General features: G+C 44.6%; 3 protein-coding genes across 5 annotated transcripts; 1 reads left to right on the plus strand and 2 right to left on the minus strand.

Annotated features, from left to right (window-relative positions):
* Nucleotides 1-268: 268 nt before the first annotated feature.
* ckap4 (cytoskeleton associated protein 4) lies at nucleotides 269-3,567 on the plus strand. The gene is made up of 2 exons (XM_062382960.1): nucleotides 269-815; nucleotides 2,044-3,567. The coding sequence occupies exons 1-2, from the start codon at nucleotides 492-494 to the stop codon at nucleotides 3,178-3,180; spliced, it is 1,461 nt and encodes a 486-aa protein (XP_062238944.1). The 5' UTR covers nucleotides 269-491; the 3' UTR covers nucleotides 3,181-3,567.
* Nucleotides 3,568-4,799: 1,232 nt separating this feature from the next.
* On the minus strand, nucleotides 4,800-9,067 carry ikbip (IKBKB interacting protein). 2 transcript variants are annotated; one of them, XM_062383339.1, is made up of 4 exons: nucleotides 8,451-8,894; nucleotides 8,229-8,346; nucleotides 5,695-5,916; nucleotides 4,800-5,498 (listed from the first exon to the last, which is right to left on the minus strand). In XM_062383339.1, exons 1-4 carry the CDS (start codon nucleotides 8,654-8,656, stop codon nucleotides 4,932-4,934), a joined length of 1,113 nt encoding a protein of 370 aa, XP_062239323.1. In that variant the 5' UTR covers nucleotides 8,657-8,894; the 3' UTR covers nucleotides 4,800-4,931. The 2 variants fall into 2 exon arrangements, with proteins under 2 accessions (XP_062239323.1, XP_062239322.1); XM_062383338.1 differs by lacking the exons at nucleotides 4,800-5,498; nucleotides 5,695-5,916 and adding an exon at nucleotides 6,056-7,403 and having other exon boundaries at nucleotides 8,451-9,067.
* Nucleotides 9,068-9,663: 596 nt separating this feature from the next.
* Nucleotides 9,664-17,077, minus strand: arfgap3 (ADP-ribosylation factor GTPase activating protein 3). Of its 2 annotated transcripts, none has more exons than XM_062382663.1 (16): nucleotides 16,873-17,077; nucleotides 15,785-15,903; nucleotides 15,107-15,179; nucleotides 14,866-14,997; nucleotides 14,681-14,761; nucleotides 14,460-14,553; nucleotides 14,300-14,359; nucleotides 14,156-14,202; nucleotides 13,920-14,071; nucleotides 13,658-13,789; nucleotides 13,426-13,551; nucleotides 13,182-13,334; nucleotides 12,954-13,077; nucleotides 12,622-12,709; nucleotides 12,362-12,486; nucleotides 9,664-12,275 (listed from the first exon to the last, which is right to left on the minus strand). In XM_062382663.1, the coding sequence occupies exons 1-16, from the start codon at nucleotides 16,939-16,941 to the stop codon at nucleotides 12,258-12,260; spliced, it is 1,593 nt and encodes a 530-aa protein (XP_062238647.1). In that variant the 5' UTR covers nucleotides 16,942-17,077; the 3' UTR covers nucleotides 9,664-12,257. The 2 variants fall into 2 exon arrangements, with proteins under 2 accessions (XP_062238647.1, XP_062238646.1); XM_062382662.1 differs by having other exon boundaries at nucleotides 12,954-13,080; nucleotides 16,873-17,076.
* Nucleotides 17,078-17,502: the final 425 nt, after the last annotated feature.

A 17,502-nucleotide genomic window follows, 5' to 3' on the forward strand; every position in this document is an offset into this window, starting at 1 on the left:
GCTGATCCGAATCAGGGCGCGACCCCAGGAATACTATTAAACTTTCTTAAACCTCAAAGATGTAGGAGTTTTCCAACGTTTTCACCAATTTCTCAGGAAATAATTCATGGATCTTGAAAAAAATATCCAGGCACATTCAAGGGACTGATATCTCTGAGTGTGCGTAATTTGGTGCGGATTGGTTCACATTTGGGCTTTGGAACTGGTATGAGCTCTACTGTGCCATTTTAGCTGGATTGGTCCCAAAAAGGTAAAACCACAAGTAACCAAAAGTGTAGCAGCAGCAGAGTCCATCCATTGTTTCCTGGAGGGGACCGTGGGACGGCCCCCATCCGCATACCTCAGAGCAAAAGAGCCCCGTGGACAGACACGACGCGCTCACTGATACGCTGCTGCGCCTGGACGCAGGAACTCACTCCACATCCACGACTGCAAAAAGCAGCAGCTCCCTCTTCACACCCCCACACGCCGCCGAGCTCCCTCCACGCACAATGACGGCAAAGAACAAGAACAAGAGCAGCTCCGGCGAGAAGAGCGCAGCGCCCATCAGCCAGGATGAGGCGCCGAAGAAAACCCAGAAGAGTCCCAGCAACGGGTCGACCGGCTCCCCGGGACCCCAGGGGCCACGGACGCGCGGCTGCCTCGGGCTCGTCCTGAACACCGTGTTCTACGCAGCGCTGATCGGAGCCGCGGGGTTTGCAGCGTTTCACCTGCAGCAGGTCGTGGAGGAGATCCGAGAGAGCAACGCTAGGACCGAGCAGAGCGCACAGAGGAGCGCGGAGCTGGGCAGTAAAATGGAGAGCGTCGTGCAACAGGTATGGAGCGAAGTGATGAGCAAGTATCAGCAGGGGGTGATAAGAAGAGAACGACTCATCCAGAGCAGTTTTAGAGGGACCCAGCTTATTTTGCATCACTAGAAAGTGATGGATGTGAAGTGTAGACCCTTGTTCTTAAGTTGCATAACTTTCCACATACTTGTACTTCATGTACTGGAGTTACACGCTCAGCAGGTATGTGGTGTACTGCACTGATGGATGTGGTCAACACCCTTTAAGTCTTTCACCACCGTGCAAACATCCAAAGAGTAAAATCCAAAGTACTTGGTTTTTATAAATCTGCTGCATCTTGTTTTTTATTTCATCGTTTTATTTTGTGGGGGTTTGTTTAAGCAGCAAAGAGCAGATCAGGGATCAGTTCACACCTTCAGGGGGAGGGGGACATCTACAGTATGTACGTAAGCTAAGTGCCATTTCATGCGTAAAGTACGGGAGTTGGCTCTTTATGGCTGATGACTAACTCTTTCTAAGGTCTGAAAGTTCCTTGGAAATCTGTCCACTTGATTACATCATGCATTAATTCATCCATTCATTCACAGTGTGCATGACTTATCTCAATGACACTTCTTTTATTGGCCGCATATCTGCGAGCCACACAGTTGTGTTACTCAACTGCTTTCATGCAAATGTGTATTTGTCAGTGCAGCATGTTTGTTATGTACATTTACTTTTCCACTCCCTTCTAAAACAATGGAGCAGCTTAAAGTCCTGCATTTCATTGTGAATATCAAAAGTTCAGCCATAAAGAGATCAAGTTTTTATCTGTTTCATCATCCTATATTTAAAATAAATTAAAACATGGAGACATTGTGCTAAATTCACATTTGCTTCAAGTAGATAACTTTCATAAGCACAACTCATCACCTTGACTCTTATCTATTGTGGAACTGATCAGCTGAAGAAGACTTGACAAGCGATTTATAGCAAAAAAAAAGGCAAATAAGTGGAAGTTGAGTTAAAAGAATAATGTTTTGTCAAACTTTAAGACACTAAAATTGTAATAACATGACAATCATTTCAAATGAGATCCCAATTAAGTCATTTCAAATTATTCAGATTAATTGGGTACGTTTTCCGTGGGTTGAGAAAAGTTTCCTACTTCCGAAGCCGAATAAAAACCAAGTTGATCATCTTAAAATTGCACAAAGTACAAAGAGGTGTTTCTGTGTTATCTTATGAAAAGCACTTTTCCTGTCTTGCTGCACAGGTGGAGTCTCTGAAGAGCTCTGTGGACGGTCTGGATTCATCGCTGAGTGTCACCCGGGTGGAGCTGCAGGGGGCCATCAGCCGCATGAAGACGGGCGAGGTGGAGACGAGGAGGGTGAAGGAGGCCCTGCAGAACCTCCAGAACGACCTCCTCAGGGACCTCTCGGAGGGCATCAGCGAGGTGAAGGAGGCCCGCGAGAGGGACTTCTCCTCGCTGGAGAAGACGGTGGAGGAGCGCCTGGCCGAGGTGAGCCAGTCCATCAAGGTCAACATGGCAGAGGTCACTGAGGCTCAGGGCGAGGCGCAGAGCCAGCTGGCTGACCTCAAAGCCCGCCTGGGGGACATGGAAGACCCTGCACTCATCAAGGAGGAGCTCTCCGCCATCGTCGAGGCTGTGGCTGAAATCAAGACGTCCAACCAGGCGGAGCTCTCTTCAGCCAACTCTCTCAGGGAGCAGATCGGCGCCGTGAGGGAAGAGCTCCAGACTCGCAACCAGGAGGTGGCCTCGCTGTCTCAGGAGGTGGAAACGGTGAGGTCGGTGGTGCAGGAGAACGTTGGGAGCCTGAGGCAGTCGCTGTCGGAGGCAGAGGCCGAGGTTAAGGACCTGAAGGACAAAACGCTGGTGGTGGAGGGCGTGGTGGAGCAGGCCGCCGAGGTCGCTCGTGACGTGGAGAGAGAGGCGAACGCAGCGGCCGCTCAGGCCCAGAGAAGGTCAGAGGAGCTTGAAGCGAGAGTGAGAGCATCAGAGGAGAGTGGAGAATCACTGTCGGCGTCAGTGTCAGAAATCACCTCCAAAGTGGAATCACTGCTCGCTAAGCTGGACACCCACGAGAGCGCTCTGGCTGCGCAGGTGCAGAAGGCCAATGCTGGGTTGGAGCAGGAGCTGGAGACGGTGAAGAGCAGCCTGGGGGCGCTGCAGTCAAACGTAGTTGAAGCCGGGAAGGACTCCAGTCTGGATAAGCAGGTGAAGGACTTGGGGAAGAGGCTTGCTGCTCTGGAGAGCCTACGCAGGATGGTGGCTGGGCTGGAGGACAAAGCCGCCAAGCTTGAGGGCCACGATCAGGCCATTGCTGCTCTTCAGGAAGCTCTGCAGGAGACCATGAAGAAACTGGCAGGTGCGTCCAAGAAGAAGAAGTAGTTCGCTGAGAGTCGTGACATCAGGAAAATAGAAGAGGGACAGTGATGAATCCAAACACAGCCCCCTCCTCCTAACTCTATGAAGAATTGAAAAGCAGAACTTGATGGTGCACACTTAGGAGGGGGGGGGGGGCAGAGCTGGACTGCTGAATCTGTGGATTCAAATCCACGCCCATTCTGCACTGTACTTTTATTTTAGAATGTTTTATTAGGTTGGTTTTCTTTACTTTACAGTTTTCTGTGACAGGGCTGCTTTTTCTTTTTACCTCCTCATGAAAAATGAAATAACAAGCTCCTCTTCAGCACTCCTTTGTTTACTCACTACATTTTGTTGTTGTTGTTGTTGTTGTTGTTTTTACAGGAATAAAAAGCTTTCGTCCACCAACAATTGTGAGATATTATTTGATGCATCATAGATATTAAATTGTACACTTGGTAATGGTCAAGCTTTACCTGAGGGCAAAAATTCATACCACAACTACTGACGACTAATTCTATGTATTTCAAATTTATCCCACAGCTCCAAACCATTTTTAAATCTATAGCAGTACATACAGTATCACACCTGTGGAGTCAGTCTGATGATCAGTCACCAGCTCTTCAATCTACAAACAGCAGTGCAGAATAACACATCATTTCCTCCTTGGACGTTTAGCTTTGACCGTCTTCCAGCTGTTCTGCAGAAGTGTGCGTCCTCCCGCTGGCGTGTGGCCACTTAGCTCGCCGACTTCAAAGTTACCTGTTTTGCTCGAGGGTGTTTAGAAGATAATGAATACTTTGCAGTTCCCCGGGAGAGGTGAGGAAATACTCACTGTACCGGTGCTGCAGGTCCAAGCAGTGCAGAGTCCTTCAGAGGGGCTGGTGATCACAGTTCTGCAGATGGAAGAAGATTTTAAAACACCATTAATACACAGATGTAAACTTAGCAACTCAAATTCAGATTGAAATATTTATTCTTGCAAACAGTATCATAGCTTGTGATTTAACAGAATTTCCCCTGAGAGGAACTTACCGTGTACTTCTCCTTCTCGCACTGAGCGTCCAAGTGCACGGTGAAATATTATGTAGTTGTGGAATTTCAAGTCACTTCGTTAGTCGACTAAAATGAAATGGAATCATACAAAGATAAAGTTGTAACACCAGTGTGTTTGTCTTGTGAGTTTTATCAGGGATATGTATGCCGTGCTTTTTTGGTTTCTTCCTGAGACCATTCTCATGTCTGATTGCTGAATAGGACTGTGAATACCCCAGCCAGTTAGCTTAGCCTAAATGATAAAAGCTCATTCTTGGCCCACACATGTAACTGTACATACTGTATGACCCAGTAACAGCTGGGTTAGTTGAAGCATCATCTTCACTGTGACACTTGAATGTAACATCTATAACTTTATAAGAAGGCTTATAAGCTCATTTCCCTAAATGTTGAACTATTCCTTGAAGCCATTATTTTGTGTCCTGACTGAATACCATATCATAAACCAATCTTTATTTAAGAGCTCTGGAATATTTAAAACTCAAATAAAACCATTGAAAATAATCAGAGAGTCCTGAATCTTTGTCACGAGCTTGTGAAGCTGCACACAAACACATCGGTGATGATTTATGCTTCAACGCTGCAGATCATGTCCGAGTTGGTTCCGTATTTATTTCAGTAATTCAGTAACAGCAGTGTGACAGTTGACCAGATGTAAAACGGAGATAAAAACAAATGAAATCAATCAGTCAGTGTGAAACGTCGTCCGAGGGTCAGACTCATGTCGGCCGGTGCATCTCTCCAATATCAGACATATCAGCTATTTCACTCAGCTGTTTGGTTGTGACACTTAAATCTCCCTCCACTGCAGTTAGATTAGTCAAAGTCTGCCTCAGCTCAGTGATCTCCTGCTCTCTGTGAGTGAGATCCTCCGCCAGGCGTCCGATCCGCAGAGTCAGGTCCGACAGCTGAGGCTCAAAGGCCCCAAAGTCCCTCCTGATGTTGGCCACCTTGGGTTTAAGGTCACTGGCAAAGGTCAGCGTCCTTATGAGGCGAGCTCTGCCGCTCTCCAGCTCCCTCAGGCGCTCAGAGATCTCATTGTCTGCGGCGGTGAGTTCAGGGACACGCTTGCGGAGCTGCTCTATGGCCTGCGTGTTGCGTTCGGACGCGGCCCGGAGACTGGAGACCCGCTCCATGCTGCTGGTCAGCACGTCCCCGATGCGTTTGACCATGCTGTGCTCCATCTGGGTGGTCTTGTCCTCCAGCTCTCCGACCTGAGCCAGCAGAGCCTCCAGCTCCGAGTGCAGGCCGTCCATCCTGCGCACGTCGGTCCTCACTGACGCCACCTAGAGGGGGGATACAAGAAATCAAGATACAGAGAAACACAACTTAGACACTCTTTACATCAAAATGATTCATCCCCATGTGTGTGTTTTATTTTGAAGGACATAACAAGACATTCTAAGTGATATAACACACTTTTGAATAGCCAAAACTTGAAACAATAAAACATTTGGTGGTTAAATTGATTTTCCTACGTACCTTGTTGGCAAAGTCCATGGTGATGCTGGAGGTGCGTCCCTCAATCTGCCCCACGGCCTCCCTCAACGCGTCCATGCTGGTCTGCAGCTGAGCTCGTTTCTCCGTCAGCCCAGACGCCCACTCCTTCAGCCGGCCGACGTCCTGCTCCAGAGCCTCCAGCTGCGGCCGCAGAGCTCCGAGCTGACCGCCCAGACCCTCCAGCATCAGCTGGACGCTCTCGCACTGGAACACAATGTAGTACATGGAATGGAGCAGGTGAAGTGAGACATTGCCATTATTTACTGAAATCATCTCGGAGGGAATGGTACTTTAAATACTCAATAGTTTTGAAAATGAGAATCAAACAAATTTGCACAAAAAGCAAAGTAGAAATAATGTATTTTATTAAATTAAACCGAGATTGTTTTGTGAAACTAAAACATAAAAATATAAAAGTTCATTGCACAGATTGATGAATGATTTTGTCCAACAAATGTCAATAAAAATTCAAAATGCACAAGATAATAATGTCATCAAGTTGCTAGTTTCTTCACAAACAGTCCAAACAATAAAGATATTTAGTTTACAATGGAATAATAAAGAAAAACAGCAAATCTGCCATAAAAGAGCTGCAACTAGAGACTGAAGAATAATAAATAACTGCTGTGGAAAACTAAAAGCATTAATCTACTTTAACTGAGCCACTAAAACAAACTATTGATTGTGTGACACTACAGTGCAGAGATATAAAACATTATCACTGAGCTTTAACAACAGATAATAAAACAGAGCCGCTCCTTCTCCCTCCCTTCGTTAGAACCTTGACATCATTCAGTGATGTCTTCATGAAGAGGTTGATTTAATTCACCCTCCCACTCTTCCTCCTCTTCCTCATTGTCCTTCCATTCCTCCTCCTCCTCCTCTGCCACAGTGTCTATCTCTCCGTCAGCCCTGTTCTCCCTCAGCACCATGGTGAGTTCACGGACTGCCTCTTTGACCACGGACAGCTCGTTCTTCATCTTCAGGATGCTGTTCTGAGCCTGCAGTGTGTCCAGCTCCTGACGTATCTCCAGGATTTCGCTCAGTGCTTTCAGCATGCTGTCCTCGGCCCCGAACACCTGTAAGGTCACCTCCTCCAGCCGCCTCTCCGCCCCGCTCAGGTCGCCCCCCAGCTTCAGGATGGAGCGCACCGCCTCCTCCACCTTCGGCAGGTGCTGCTCGCACTCCTGCGCCCGGGGGATGTGCTCCTGCAGCTGGGCGTTGAGTTCGGCCTCCCTCCTGCTCAGGCTGCTGATCTGCTCCTCCAGCTTGTGGACCTGCCTGGTGTTCCAGTCCAGCTGGTCCTGCGCTCGCTTGGCGTCATCCACCTCGGTGCGCTCCAGAACTCGGGCGTTCCTCCTCGTGCTGTCCTCCAGCTCCCCCAGCCTCTCTGCCAGCGACCGGCCCCTCCGCTCGGCCTCGTTCACCCGGTCGGTGGATCCGGCGTGAGCCTCCCTGGACTCGACCTTGAGCGTAGCCAGGTCAGAGGTCACGACCGCCAGACGCTCCTGCCACGTCTCCGTCACGTTGAGGAACCGGGCGTTGACCGCCTGCAGGTCGCGGGAGGCAGAGTTTTCGTCGGCCTGCATCGCCGTGACCGCGGCGTGGAGGTCGGAGAGGTCCTGCTGGAGTCTTGATGCCAGGGAGACGGTGGAGAGCGCCTCCTGTAGGTCATCCTCAGAGGCGGCAAGCTGCAGCCGCAACACAGAACATGAGGGCTGTTTGTGTAGGAGCTCTATGGGCCTCAGTTTTTATATATAACACATGAACAGTGGGAAACAAAGCTCATTCACAGAGAACAAGGCCGTAAAAGATAAAATAATAAACTGAAGGAGCACATGAGAGTAAAGGAGGCAAGTTTTTAACTCAATGTTAATATGTAGAAGGCTTGAACATGTAAGACAGTGACTTGTTAGTTTGACCCAAACAAAAAGAAAATTATTTAAAAGCTGCATTGGTTTTCTCCATTACACAGTTCCAGACTTAAAGGTTCAGTGTATGGAGCATAGTGACATCTAGTGGTGAACATTGCACGTTGCAGTTGGACACCCCTCGCCTCACCCTCCACTTTCAAACATGAAGGAGAACCTTCAGTTGTCATAAAATACTCAAAAGATGTTTAGATTGTCCAGTCAGGGCTTCTGTAGAAAAACATGGCAGCCTCCGTAGAGAGGCCCCTGATTTAAATATAAAGTATCTAAATATAAAAGGGCCATTTCTAGTGTCAAGAAAACAACAATGTGTGTAATTTATATGGACAACACTAGTGAAAACATCACTAGGATTTATTTTATATTAATATGTATATTTCACCTACATCTTACACACTGGACCTTTAAGACTGTGTGAATGTGAACAAATTAAATTCCACTGAAATTCACCATTTCTCCAAACCAGTGAAAATAAAAGCAACAAAAACAACATTGGACAATAAGTTGCTGTCGCAGTCTGTGTTGTTTCTCTTTGTCATTTGGGTGAATTGACCCTTCGGCTCCAGGTCTGTGAATCAAACGCACCTTCTGGGAAACTCTCAGGACTTCTTCCTCCATGTTGAACAGACTGGAAGTTTTCCCCTGAAGAGATTTGTACTTTTCCTCCATGAGTGAAAACCTCTGATTCTGCTGCAGCACCATCCTGGAAACAACAATAACAACAACAACAACAACACAAACATTAGCAAAGACACACAACATCAAGAATAAAAGTGTGTTGGATCAGCTTGAACAGAGGGATCTCACCAGCTCAGAGCTCCACACGCAGCCACACACAACACGCACATGAAACTCCTCACGTCCACACCAGGAGACGTGCTCGTGTTTCCAGGCTCCGGCTTCACCTTCGGGCTTTTCTCCTTTTCTTCATCTTTGCTGTTTGCTTTCGCTGTTTCTGACTCTTCATCACTTTGCTTCGGGGTCTTTCTCCTCTGCTTCACCTCAGAGGGCATTTTAAAACTCTCACCGCCGGAAAAAAAACGCAAATATATAAAACTTAAGAGAAGTTACTGGTGACGCTGCTCAGCTGAATAAGAAATAAAGTTCATCATGTGGAGAAGTGGAGAAATGAGATTGAGCTGCGTTCACGTTCCGTTTTCTTCAGCTTCACGGCTCCTGGGACAAATGTGGCCTTCAGGTGCTGTTGCAAAGCTCGTAGATATTAGCTGCCAACGCAATTTAGACAAAAAACCCGCATGTGTGATTGTCACAAGTGGATCAATTTGAATGCACGTTTTGTCTTTTAATTCAAGAGGAAAAAATTATTGTTAAAAAGTTACACGTTGTAGTAAGTGTTTATCGAGATCCTGCTGAGTTGCATATTTCAGACAACACCAAATGCCTCCGCAGCTTCACCGTCTTCCTTGGGGAAACGTTGCCTTCAAGTGTCCTTAAAAAGCTCGTACATATGAAGAGTTCAGGCATTTTACCTTGAAACTTCATGTCGTGTGTAATTGCAACACACACATTGAATGTGTTTTAACTGTAGCTTGAAGAGACAAACAGCTTTTAGATGAAATCGAAATATTTAGTATTTTTCATGAAGTTGTTGGTTCAATTGAGCGCCTGTCGTAATAGTCATATTTCCGACAGTGCAGGAAGTATCCCAAACGCCTCAGCCAGCCACGTAGGCGTCTGCCAGCTTCTATCCCGGAAGTGAAGCTGCAACAAATACTTTTATTAATCAGGTGATTGGAAGAAAATTGATCCACAAATATTTTTGATTGATAATCCCCGATAATATATTAAACAAATATTTCCCACCAACCTCACGTAGTGTCTCATATGTAAATATGTCCTTTTCTGTTGTATAGGATTGTAAATTTTATATATTTTTTTAACACATTTGAATTTGACAACCAATTCACAATTTTCTATTATTTAAAAAAAAACAAAGCCTAAAATCATGTAGATTTTGAACACAAGGTACACAGGACACAGAAAACATAAAAAAAAGGAATTCATATGCGAACAGTTTATTTGGCAGTTTTCCAAAAAACGTAACTTAAACTTTAAATGTCAAAAATTTCAAAATCTGATTATCAATATTCTATTTTCTATAAAAGCTCATTCAAAGCATATACAACATAATATTCCTACGTTACAGTAAATATATAGCAATTTTTTTCCCCCCACCCCATTATTGTTTAAATGAATGGGCTGCAGCAGCCGTCCGCCATCGAGTACTCAGGATGTGTCCGGGTGATAAAATAACTACAAGGGGGCAAACATGCACAAGCTGCTACTCTTTTATGAAACATTTAACAATACTCAACAGCAGCACACACACAAACTTACAAAACGTAAGCAAAACTCGAGTCAAGCAAGGACGCAGCATCAACGTAAAGAGGCAAAGGTTCGTCACATTCCAGCAAAAGCTGCCACGTGCAAAAAATTATGTGCAAAAAAAGAAAGAGGAACTGACGAGAGGACTCCACGATACTGCAGATTAAAGACGTTATGCTTCAGAGATCTTTGGTCTAAGGCAAACAGTGATGGAGTAAACAAATGTTTGGTCATTGAAGGATGTGAAACGCTTATAGTGCTTCGTAGTGTTTCATATTTTACTCCTGAGAAGCATGAACAGTACAGTGAAGTAAATCGGAAATGAATCCATCCTGTCCCCAGTCCGGGCGCCAGAAACACTTGCTTGAACTCGTGAGTAGACTTCAGGTAAACGCTGTAAACAGACTTCAATCTGCTTCTCCATTGCTTTTAAATATCAAATACCAAAATCAAACTCTAGCATCACTTCTTGTTCTATTTGTGCCTCATCACTGCCTCGGTTGTTTTGATGTATTTAAATATATCACTCGGACCGTGGCGGGATGTTGCAGCAACAAAGAACTTGAATGCTTTAAAAAGGTACAGTTTACATTCATGTTTTGGAAGTGGACATGTGATTCTAGATATCAGGGGCTGAAAGCTACAAACATTTCAAGCAGCATCAGGAAATCTTACCCTTCAAGAATCTGTGTGCCACTTAAAAAATATGCCCTGAGGCGAAAACATAGGAATCCACCGCAGACGACATAAACACAATTCTCAAACCAAACATCATCAAAACCCTCCAAATTGAAAATAAATCTCTATATACACATATACGTGTTACCATGTTGACCTTATTCTTGATTGTAAAGTCTGGATTAAGATTAAGAAAGAAATAACACTTGAGTTTTATAAGGGAGACATATTCTGTTCTTCATGAAAAGGTTCACAGCTCTAATGCTCAGAAAACACATCAGTTTCCTCAGACTGTCCATTGCTGCCTTCCTCTTATCAGCCCCTGTCTGAAACACTTAGTTATAGCTCCTGTCTCTTTAAGGCCCCCCGTCCTGATACAGCTCAGTCTGCTCTGATCGGCCAGCTGGTCAACTCTCACTCAAATGTGTTTTCTGAAGGTGAGGCGAGTTCCCTTCACTGTGGACTATGGGCAGTTTAACATGGCAGAAGTTTTATATTTAAACACAAATCAATTTAACGCATGAGATGATAGAAAAAAAGAATAAGCAGAATATGTCTCCTTTAATAGAAATGTTTGACATTTTGGGATATAGTGTTCATTGTTTTCTTTGTGAGAGAAAGATGCTGAGATTGAAACCACTCTCATATCTTAGTTTAGCCTGACTCTGTCCAGAGGTAATAAACTCCACCTACTGACAAAAAATTCATATATTCAAAAGTGCCATCAAATTCTAGGCAAAGTGCACTTTCCCAAAACATCAAGCTTTTCCTTCAGACCTCTCTAGCTACTTATCCTTACTGCCATCCGGTCCTTTTCCACTATGGATGCATAACCTACAACAAAAGCAAAAAGTTAAACGTGGCTACTTGCAGGAGAATGAAGCCTATCTGCTAATTAGATCAAGACCAATGTCCATAACTGATATCATCCTCAATTAAGAGACACATATCTGGTCCCCACAAGGCCTTGTTATCAGCTTTTGGTACCGCCTGTGGAAGAGCAAACGTAAGTGCACTTTGGGGACGGAAAAGGACACTTTCAAAAACTGTGGGAATGTGCAAGATTTCAGAAAATAAAGTACAAGAACACACTGCACCGAGCGTGTGACGAGTGAAAGTGCACGAGCCAATTCAGTTGTTAAAAACTGAATTGGCTCTGCTGTTTAGGTTTTGACCTCATCAACTAACGGAATCAAAAAGTAAACCCTTCCTTCATGACACCAGAAATCTCCCACCTGCTACATAAAGTATTTAAACCCCAAAATCCCAAATCAAACCAAATTATATAATGCAAACGAAATATTCCACATGGTTTCACTTTACACAGAAATTGCACTTCAAGGTGTTTGCAGATGAGCAAATGTTGTGCTTCAGTCATCCTGATTCTAACACCAGCTCTATACACATTATCTGAGAAAGAAAAATAGATGTGAATGTATACAGGGTCACTTTAGGGCTAGAGTTTGATGCAGCGAAGCAAAGATTATCTCAGACAGCTGATCTCCATCCGTCTCTCACCAGGTAAACTATCAAACTCCGGTTATGTCGACGCCGACGACAAGCTGAATCAAAGAGGAGACGCATCATGACTCAGGTGCTGTAGTGATCCTGGGGGAAAGAAAATAATATACATCATTAGATTATTACTACTATTCATTGTATGACTGGATTCAAGTGCTGTATTTCGGACTGACCTGAATTGAGTTAACCACACCACTGGCCATGACTGAGAGTTTTCCTGCGACTGAGCGCACTCCCAGTTTGAGCTGCGACATGTCAGGAGCGTTGGGCAGCACGTTGGTCAGACTGTACGAACTCCCTGTGGGCACAAGATTCACTCATATTAATCAATGCCGTCTTTAGGTCATCATACATGAATGCATTTATTCATGATGAATAACACATATGAATAGTGAGTAAAACGTGCAGAGTTGTTTCTGCAGGGCTGCTTTACCAGTCTGTTTCTTTGGATCATCAAAGAGGTCTGCGGAACTAATAGACGCGTTCCCAGATAATCGTTCCAGTCGAGATTTGGCCTCATACTAAAGAAACAGAAACAGACAACGTTTGAAACGTTTCCCGGAGTGATTTTTCTTAGAACAGATATTTTACAACAGAATATTTTATGCAGCTATATGCAAAAGTTTAGAGATATTTACTAAAGATATTTTCAAGAGATAGTTACTTCTATTCTTCAAAATGAATATTAGCCCTAGTTCAATCCATGATTAGATATGTAGGTGTACATGTACAATATATTCCATTTTGAATATATCAAAAGCGTACCTCATAGTGGTCTTGTTTCCCAAAGTACATGTCAGAGGAGATTGCTTTGACATCTCCAAACTTTTTACGAGCTTCTCCCGTGTCGGGCACTGGCACTGGTTCTGGTTTCCTCCTGGCTGCGTGTCTGCTAAATGGAATAAAAATAATAAAATTTTAATCCAATCAATTACAGCATCAACCAATATTCTGATATAACTCGAATTCTAGTCATGAGTCACTGTTCCCTACCTGTCGTCAAGTGAAGTTATGATGGAGGAAGAGTAGAAGTCTGGCTCTGGTTTCTTTGTCACCTTCATCCAGCCTCCTTCCTCGACGCCGTCATCCCAGCGTGAAGTGAACTGATCCGAAGATTCTACCTGATCCTCAAACCGGGACGCAGACCTGACGAAAGAGCAAGTTAACATTAATATCAGGTGGAAAAAAGAATCACTAAAAGCTGGAGAAACAGGTAGATAGTTTTTCTTCATCTGACCTGGAGGTGAAGGACCCTTCATCATCGTCTGGCTCAATGAGCCGCCGTCCTTTGGTGGTCTTTGAGCCCAGGGTATTCTCCTGCTCGATCATGTGCATGTCCGAAGTCACAGAATGTGAAACTCCACTACAGAGACGAGCAGAGACACAGTGACCATGTGAGAAATGACAAACGAGCTCTTTAACCAGGTAAAGGATCGTGAGTGTTTTTCTCTTCATCTTCATCAACGTACCTCCTCATGCCTAAACCCATGCCCAGTCTCTCAGCTTGCTCCTTCTTCTTCCCCTCTAATCCCTTCATCTTCTGATCCTCCATTTTCCTGTGCTGCTCAAAATCTTTATAGGCCAGTCGCATCGATGAAGAGCTGAGAAGAGGAAGACAAGTTTAAAACAGGAGAAAATAAGAAACAGGAGTGTGGAAACTAGCAGCTAACCTCTGACATTCTCATCGAGGCTGCAGAATAATTTGCTTTGAAATAAATCACATTTACGTACACGGATTCCTCGGGTTGAACACTCTTCTTGGTGCTCACAGCGCCGTCTTCTTTCTCTCTCAGCTTGTCGGCAGCTTGAGCTTTCTTCTCCAGCTCGGAGAAATTCTGGCTGCTGACCTTGTGAGCACCCAGTCCGCCTTTCTTAGAGCCCAACTTCCAGCAAACATTCAGTTAAATACACCGTCAAATAAGCAGTAATACAATGACTCTAATTTCAAAATACTGCTGTGTACATACCGTTTTCTTGGTAGCGGTGGGCTTCTTCTTAAAAAGAGAAGACGGCTCTGGAAGAATTGAAGGACGGTTAAGTTACATCTCCTGCAGTTTAGTCATAATACAAATACAAAAATAAGATATTGAAGCCAAAGCATGAAAACTAACCTGGATTCGTTTTTGGGGAAACGCTCAGCGAATCCACGCTTGGACCCTCCTCTGTATTACCTGAAAAATGAGGAACCACATCAATTGTGTGGGTATAAATACAACTTGTGTGGTTTGGTGATGTTTATGTGTTACACGGCTCAGGAGAAGCAGTTAATACCATTTTTGTCTTCATCTTTTTCCGGGTATAAACTCTTCTCTGATGTGGAGGAGCTCAGATTCATTTCGGCCGTATTCACGTTTTTAGGAACCTCCTGGGAATTGAACAGAAGTTGCACGCGATGAAATTACGAATCTTTATCAATGTCTGAATATCCAGTGCGCAAATATATGTTGATACAATCACACCACAGCCAGGCTAGTCCAAGTGCACCACCTCACCAATGTATGCAGACTGAAGAAATCCACCTGCTTGTCCTCTGGTGGCGGTGGAGAGAGAGGAGCCTGACAATCAAGCCACAGCTGCGAAGAGGAAGAAAGAACTATTTAACTGTGAGGGTGTGATAAGCAAACAAAATGTTTTACCATGTTTGGAATTTCTCATTCATTCATTCATCTGTATTTACCTCAGTGCCGTGGCGTCTGGTGGCTTGTGTGGCTAAATTCTTTATCTTGTCTCTGTACAACTGAGCAGCTCGGCTGTTGTACTTGGCGTTGGCAGCGCTGGTTATGCAGCCATGTTGACTGAAATAAGAAGTCTGCAATAGTAAAGTCAAAATAAACACGAGTCATCACAGTGAATCATGTGTGCGTGTGTGACGTCATGCTGGAATTACAGCCTGTTGATGTTTGCCATTGAGTACTTACAGCGCAGGAATTCCCTCCCACTTGCATACATCTCAGCTGGTACCAGGACCAATTGAAGTCCAGCTCTGTAGATCTGTAACAAAGTAGAGTTAAGAATATGTGATAAGACAGAGACAAGCAACAACTCTAACTAACCCACGTTCTGTTCCTGTTTTTCCAATAAAGACACATTCAAATGTCAGACCAACAGTTTCTTTAGAATCTGAGGACAATTGAATCCTGTTTTTGTGTCTTTATATCTAGATTTGACTCCTTCAGGCTGGGCCACCCCTCACCTGAACGCTCTGTGTTGATGAATCTCCTGCTGCGTATCTTCATATGAGAAAGGATATTGTGTGCGGACATTCTACAGAGTTCATGTTTGAAAGTGGGTTTATTACGATGGCAGAGAGCGCTCAACCCATGCAAATAGAAAAAGCACGTGCAAAAATTGAGAAAACAACTTCTGAACAGTGAACTACAGCCAGGTTCATCCCCTGGAAACATCTCCATTGTCGTTTTCTCTATGTATTTGCATGTGTTTTCTTAAATTGCTGTGCGTGGAGCTCTCACTTTATGGACAGGGCCCTGAGCACATATCTGAAATGTTTGCTGTCAGGAGGATGAACAGGACTCTCAGACTTGAGCATATTATGAGGGTTTGGTCTAAAAAGCTTTATTAAAAAGGTCTTGACTTACCTGATAAAGCTCAGGTGCACCCCCAGAGACCTGTGGGTGCCCGAGCAGTCTATACACACGAACACGCCGTAGGTGATGCTGGCCCAGCTCGGGTTTTTGGCTGCACAGTCGAAACAAACCTGTGAGGGCGAGATGAGGAAAGATAAGGAAGCTTCAGCTTAACTCTGGGTGGCTGGGTTTGAGTCCATTAAACACGTTTCAGGGGTAAACAGTGTTACAGCCAAATCCAATACAACTGAAGTAGATGGCGGTATAAAAACGAAAGACAACAACAGAAAGTGCCTCGATACTGCTCGTGTGGTGTCATCCAAGTGTCCGTAAGCCACATTATTCATTTACAACTCGAAAGCGTCATTTAAACCATGTTTTTATCCTAAATGTGGAAGCGTGGATCACAGAGGACATTTGGGGACATGTTGTGTTTTTCTTTAACGTTTGTAGAATCAGTCGCCATTGACTTCAATTGTATCGGATTTGGCTGAAAGGCTGTTTACCCTTGAAACTCCAAAAACATGTGTTATGGACTCGAACCCTTCACCTTCCACCTCCATGGCCACAGAGGTGAGGTGGATGTGGAGTGAACTGTCCCTTTAAACAACAGAAGGGCTGACATTTTGTCACCCCCTGAATTCACTGCGAGTGTAAAAAAAACAAAAACAGACTGGGTCAGTAGTGGAAGCAGCTGTTGGTTCCAACAGATGTTCATGAACAGGGCTGTGAATTAAACTAGTGTCACTTCCTGTTTCCTTTTTGTAACGATCCTACACGACGTTCTCTACACACAGGAAGTGGATATGGGAAAGCTCGTAGCAAAACAAACAGCGGCTAATGTCAACTGTCAAAACACGGAGCTAGCTAGCTCGGCTGCTAGCCACCGAGCTAACCCAACGTCCGGTTACAGTTTCTCGCAGTTTCCCGTTTTAATTCACCGGGAAACGTTACCGGAGGCTGTTCTCCACCGGAGCAACTGGTTTCCCAACGCGACATTAACCTGATAAGAGCAGGGTGGTGGAGATTCCAGCGGCAGCCGCCTCAGTGCGACGTGTCAGACACCCGAGCTGAACTTCCTCGTCGCGGGGAGAACTCACCTTGTTGGAGGGGACGGAGCGGAGCCGCTTGAAGATGGCGGAGATGTCCGGTTTACTGGGCTCGGACATGGTCGCTGTGGTCGGTTGTTGTGTTGTGTCTGTCGGTCGCTTCTTCACCCGCTGAAAACACGAGTGACGTTTACATGAGGGGAAAACACCACGGTTAAAAAAGTCGGTGCGACACGTCGATGGAGAAACAGCACGTCTCGCCTCTGATTGGTGGAGAGCGGCCCGTGGTTGTGTTGTGGTCGCCGGGGATTCTGGGTAACGTAGTTCACCTCGACGCATGTGGCTCAGCTGACTAAACAAATGTATTCATGTATTGTATTGTGTATACGTATGTATTCAAGTATTCATATTTACTGTTGGACTTTTTGTTTAAAGGTAATACACATGTAAAAGTATTTAATATGACTCCATGTAAATTGAGGGTTATTTAAATGTCTGTTTTTACTTTAGTTTATTAGAATGTTGTGTTATGATCATCATACAATGGTATAAAAAAGACCGTAAAATAACAAAATAAAATGTTGTAAAACTTTTCTGAAGAGTTTTATTTGTATAGTGTAAAAAAAGCATAATTAAGGGCTCCTTTGTCACTTTTTGAATAAAAAATTATGTTGTATCACT

The sequence above is a fragment of the Platichthys flesus genome, chromosome 23 (assembly GCF_949316205.1).
Source record: "Platichthys flesus chromosome 23, fPlaFle2.1, whole genome shotgun sequence".
Lineage (NCBI taxonomy): Eukaryota > Metazoa > Chordata > Actinopteri > Pleuronectiformes > Pleuronectidae > Platichthys > Platichthys flesus.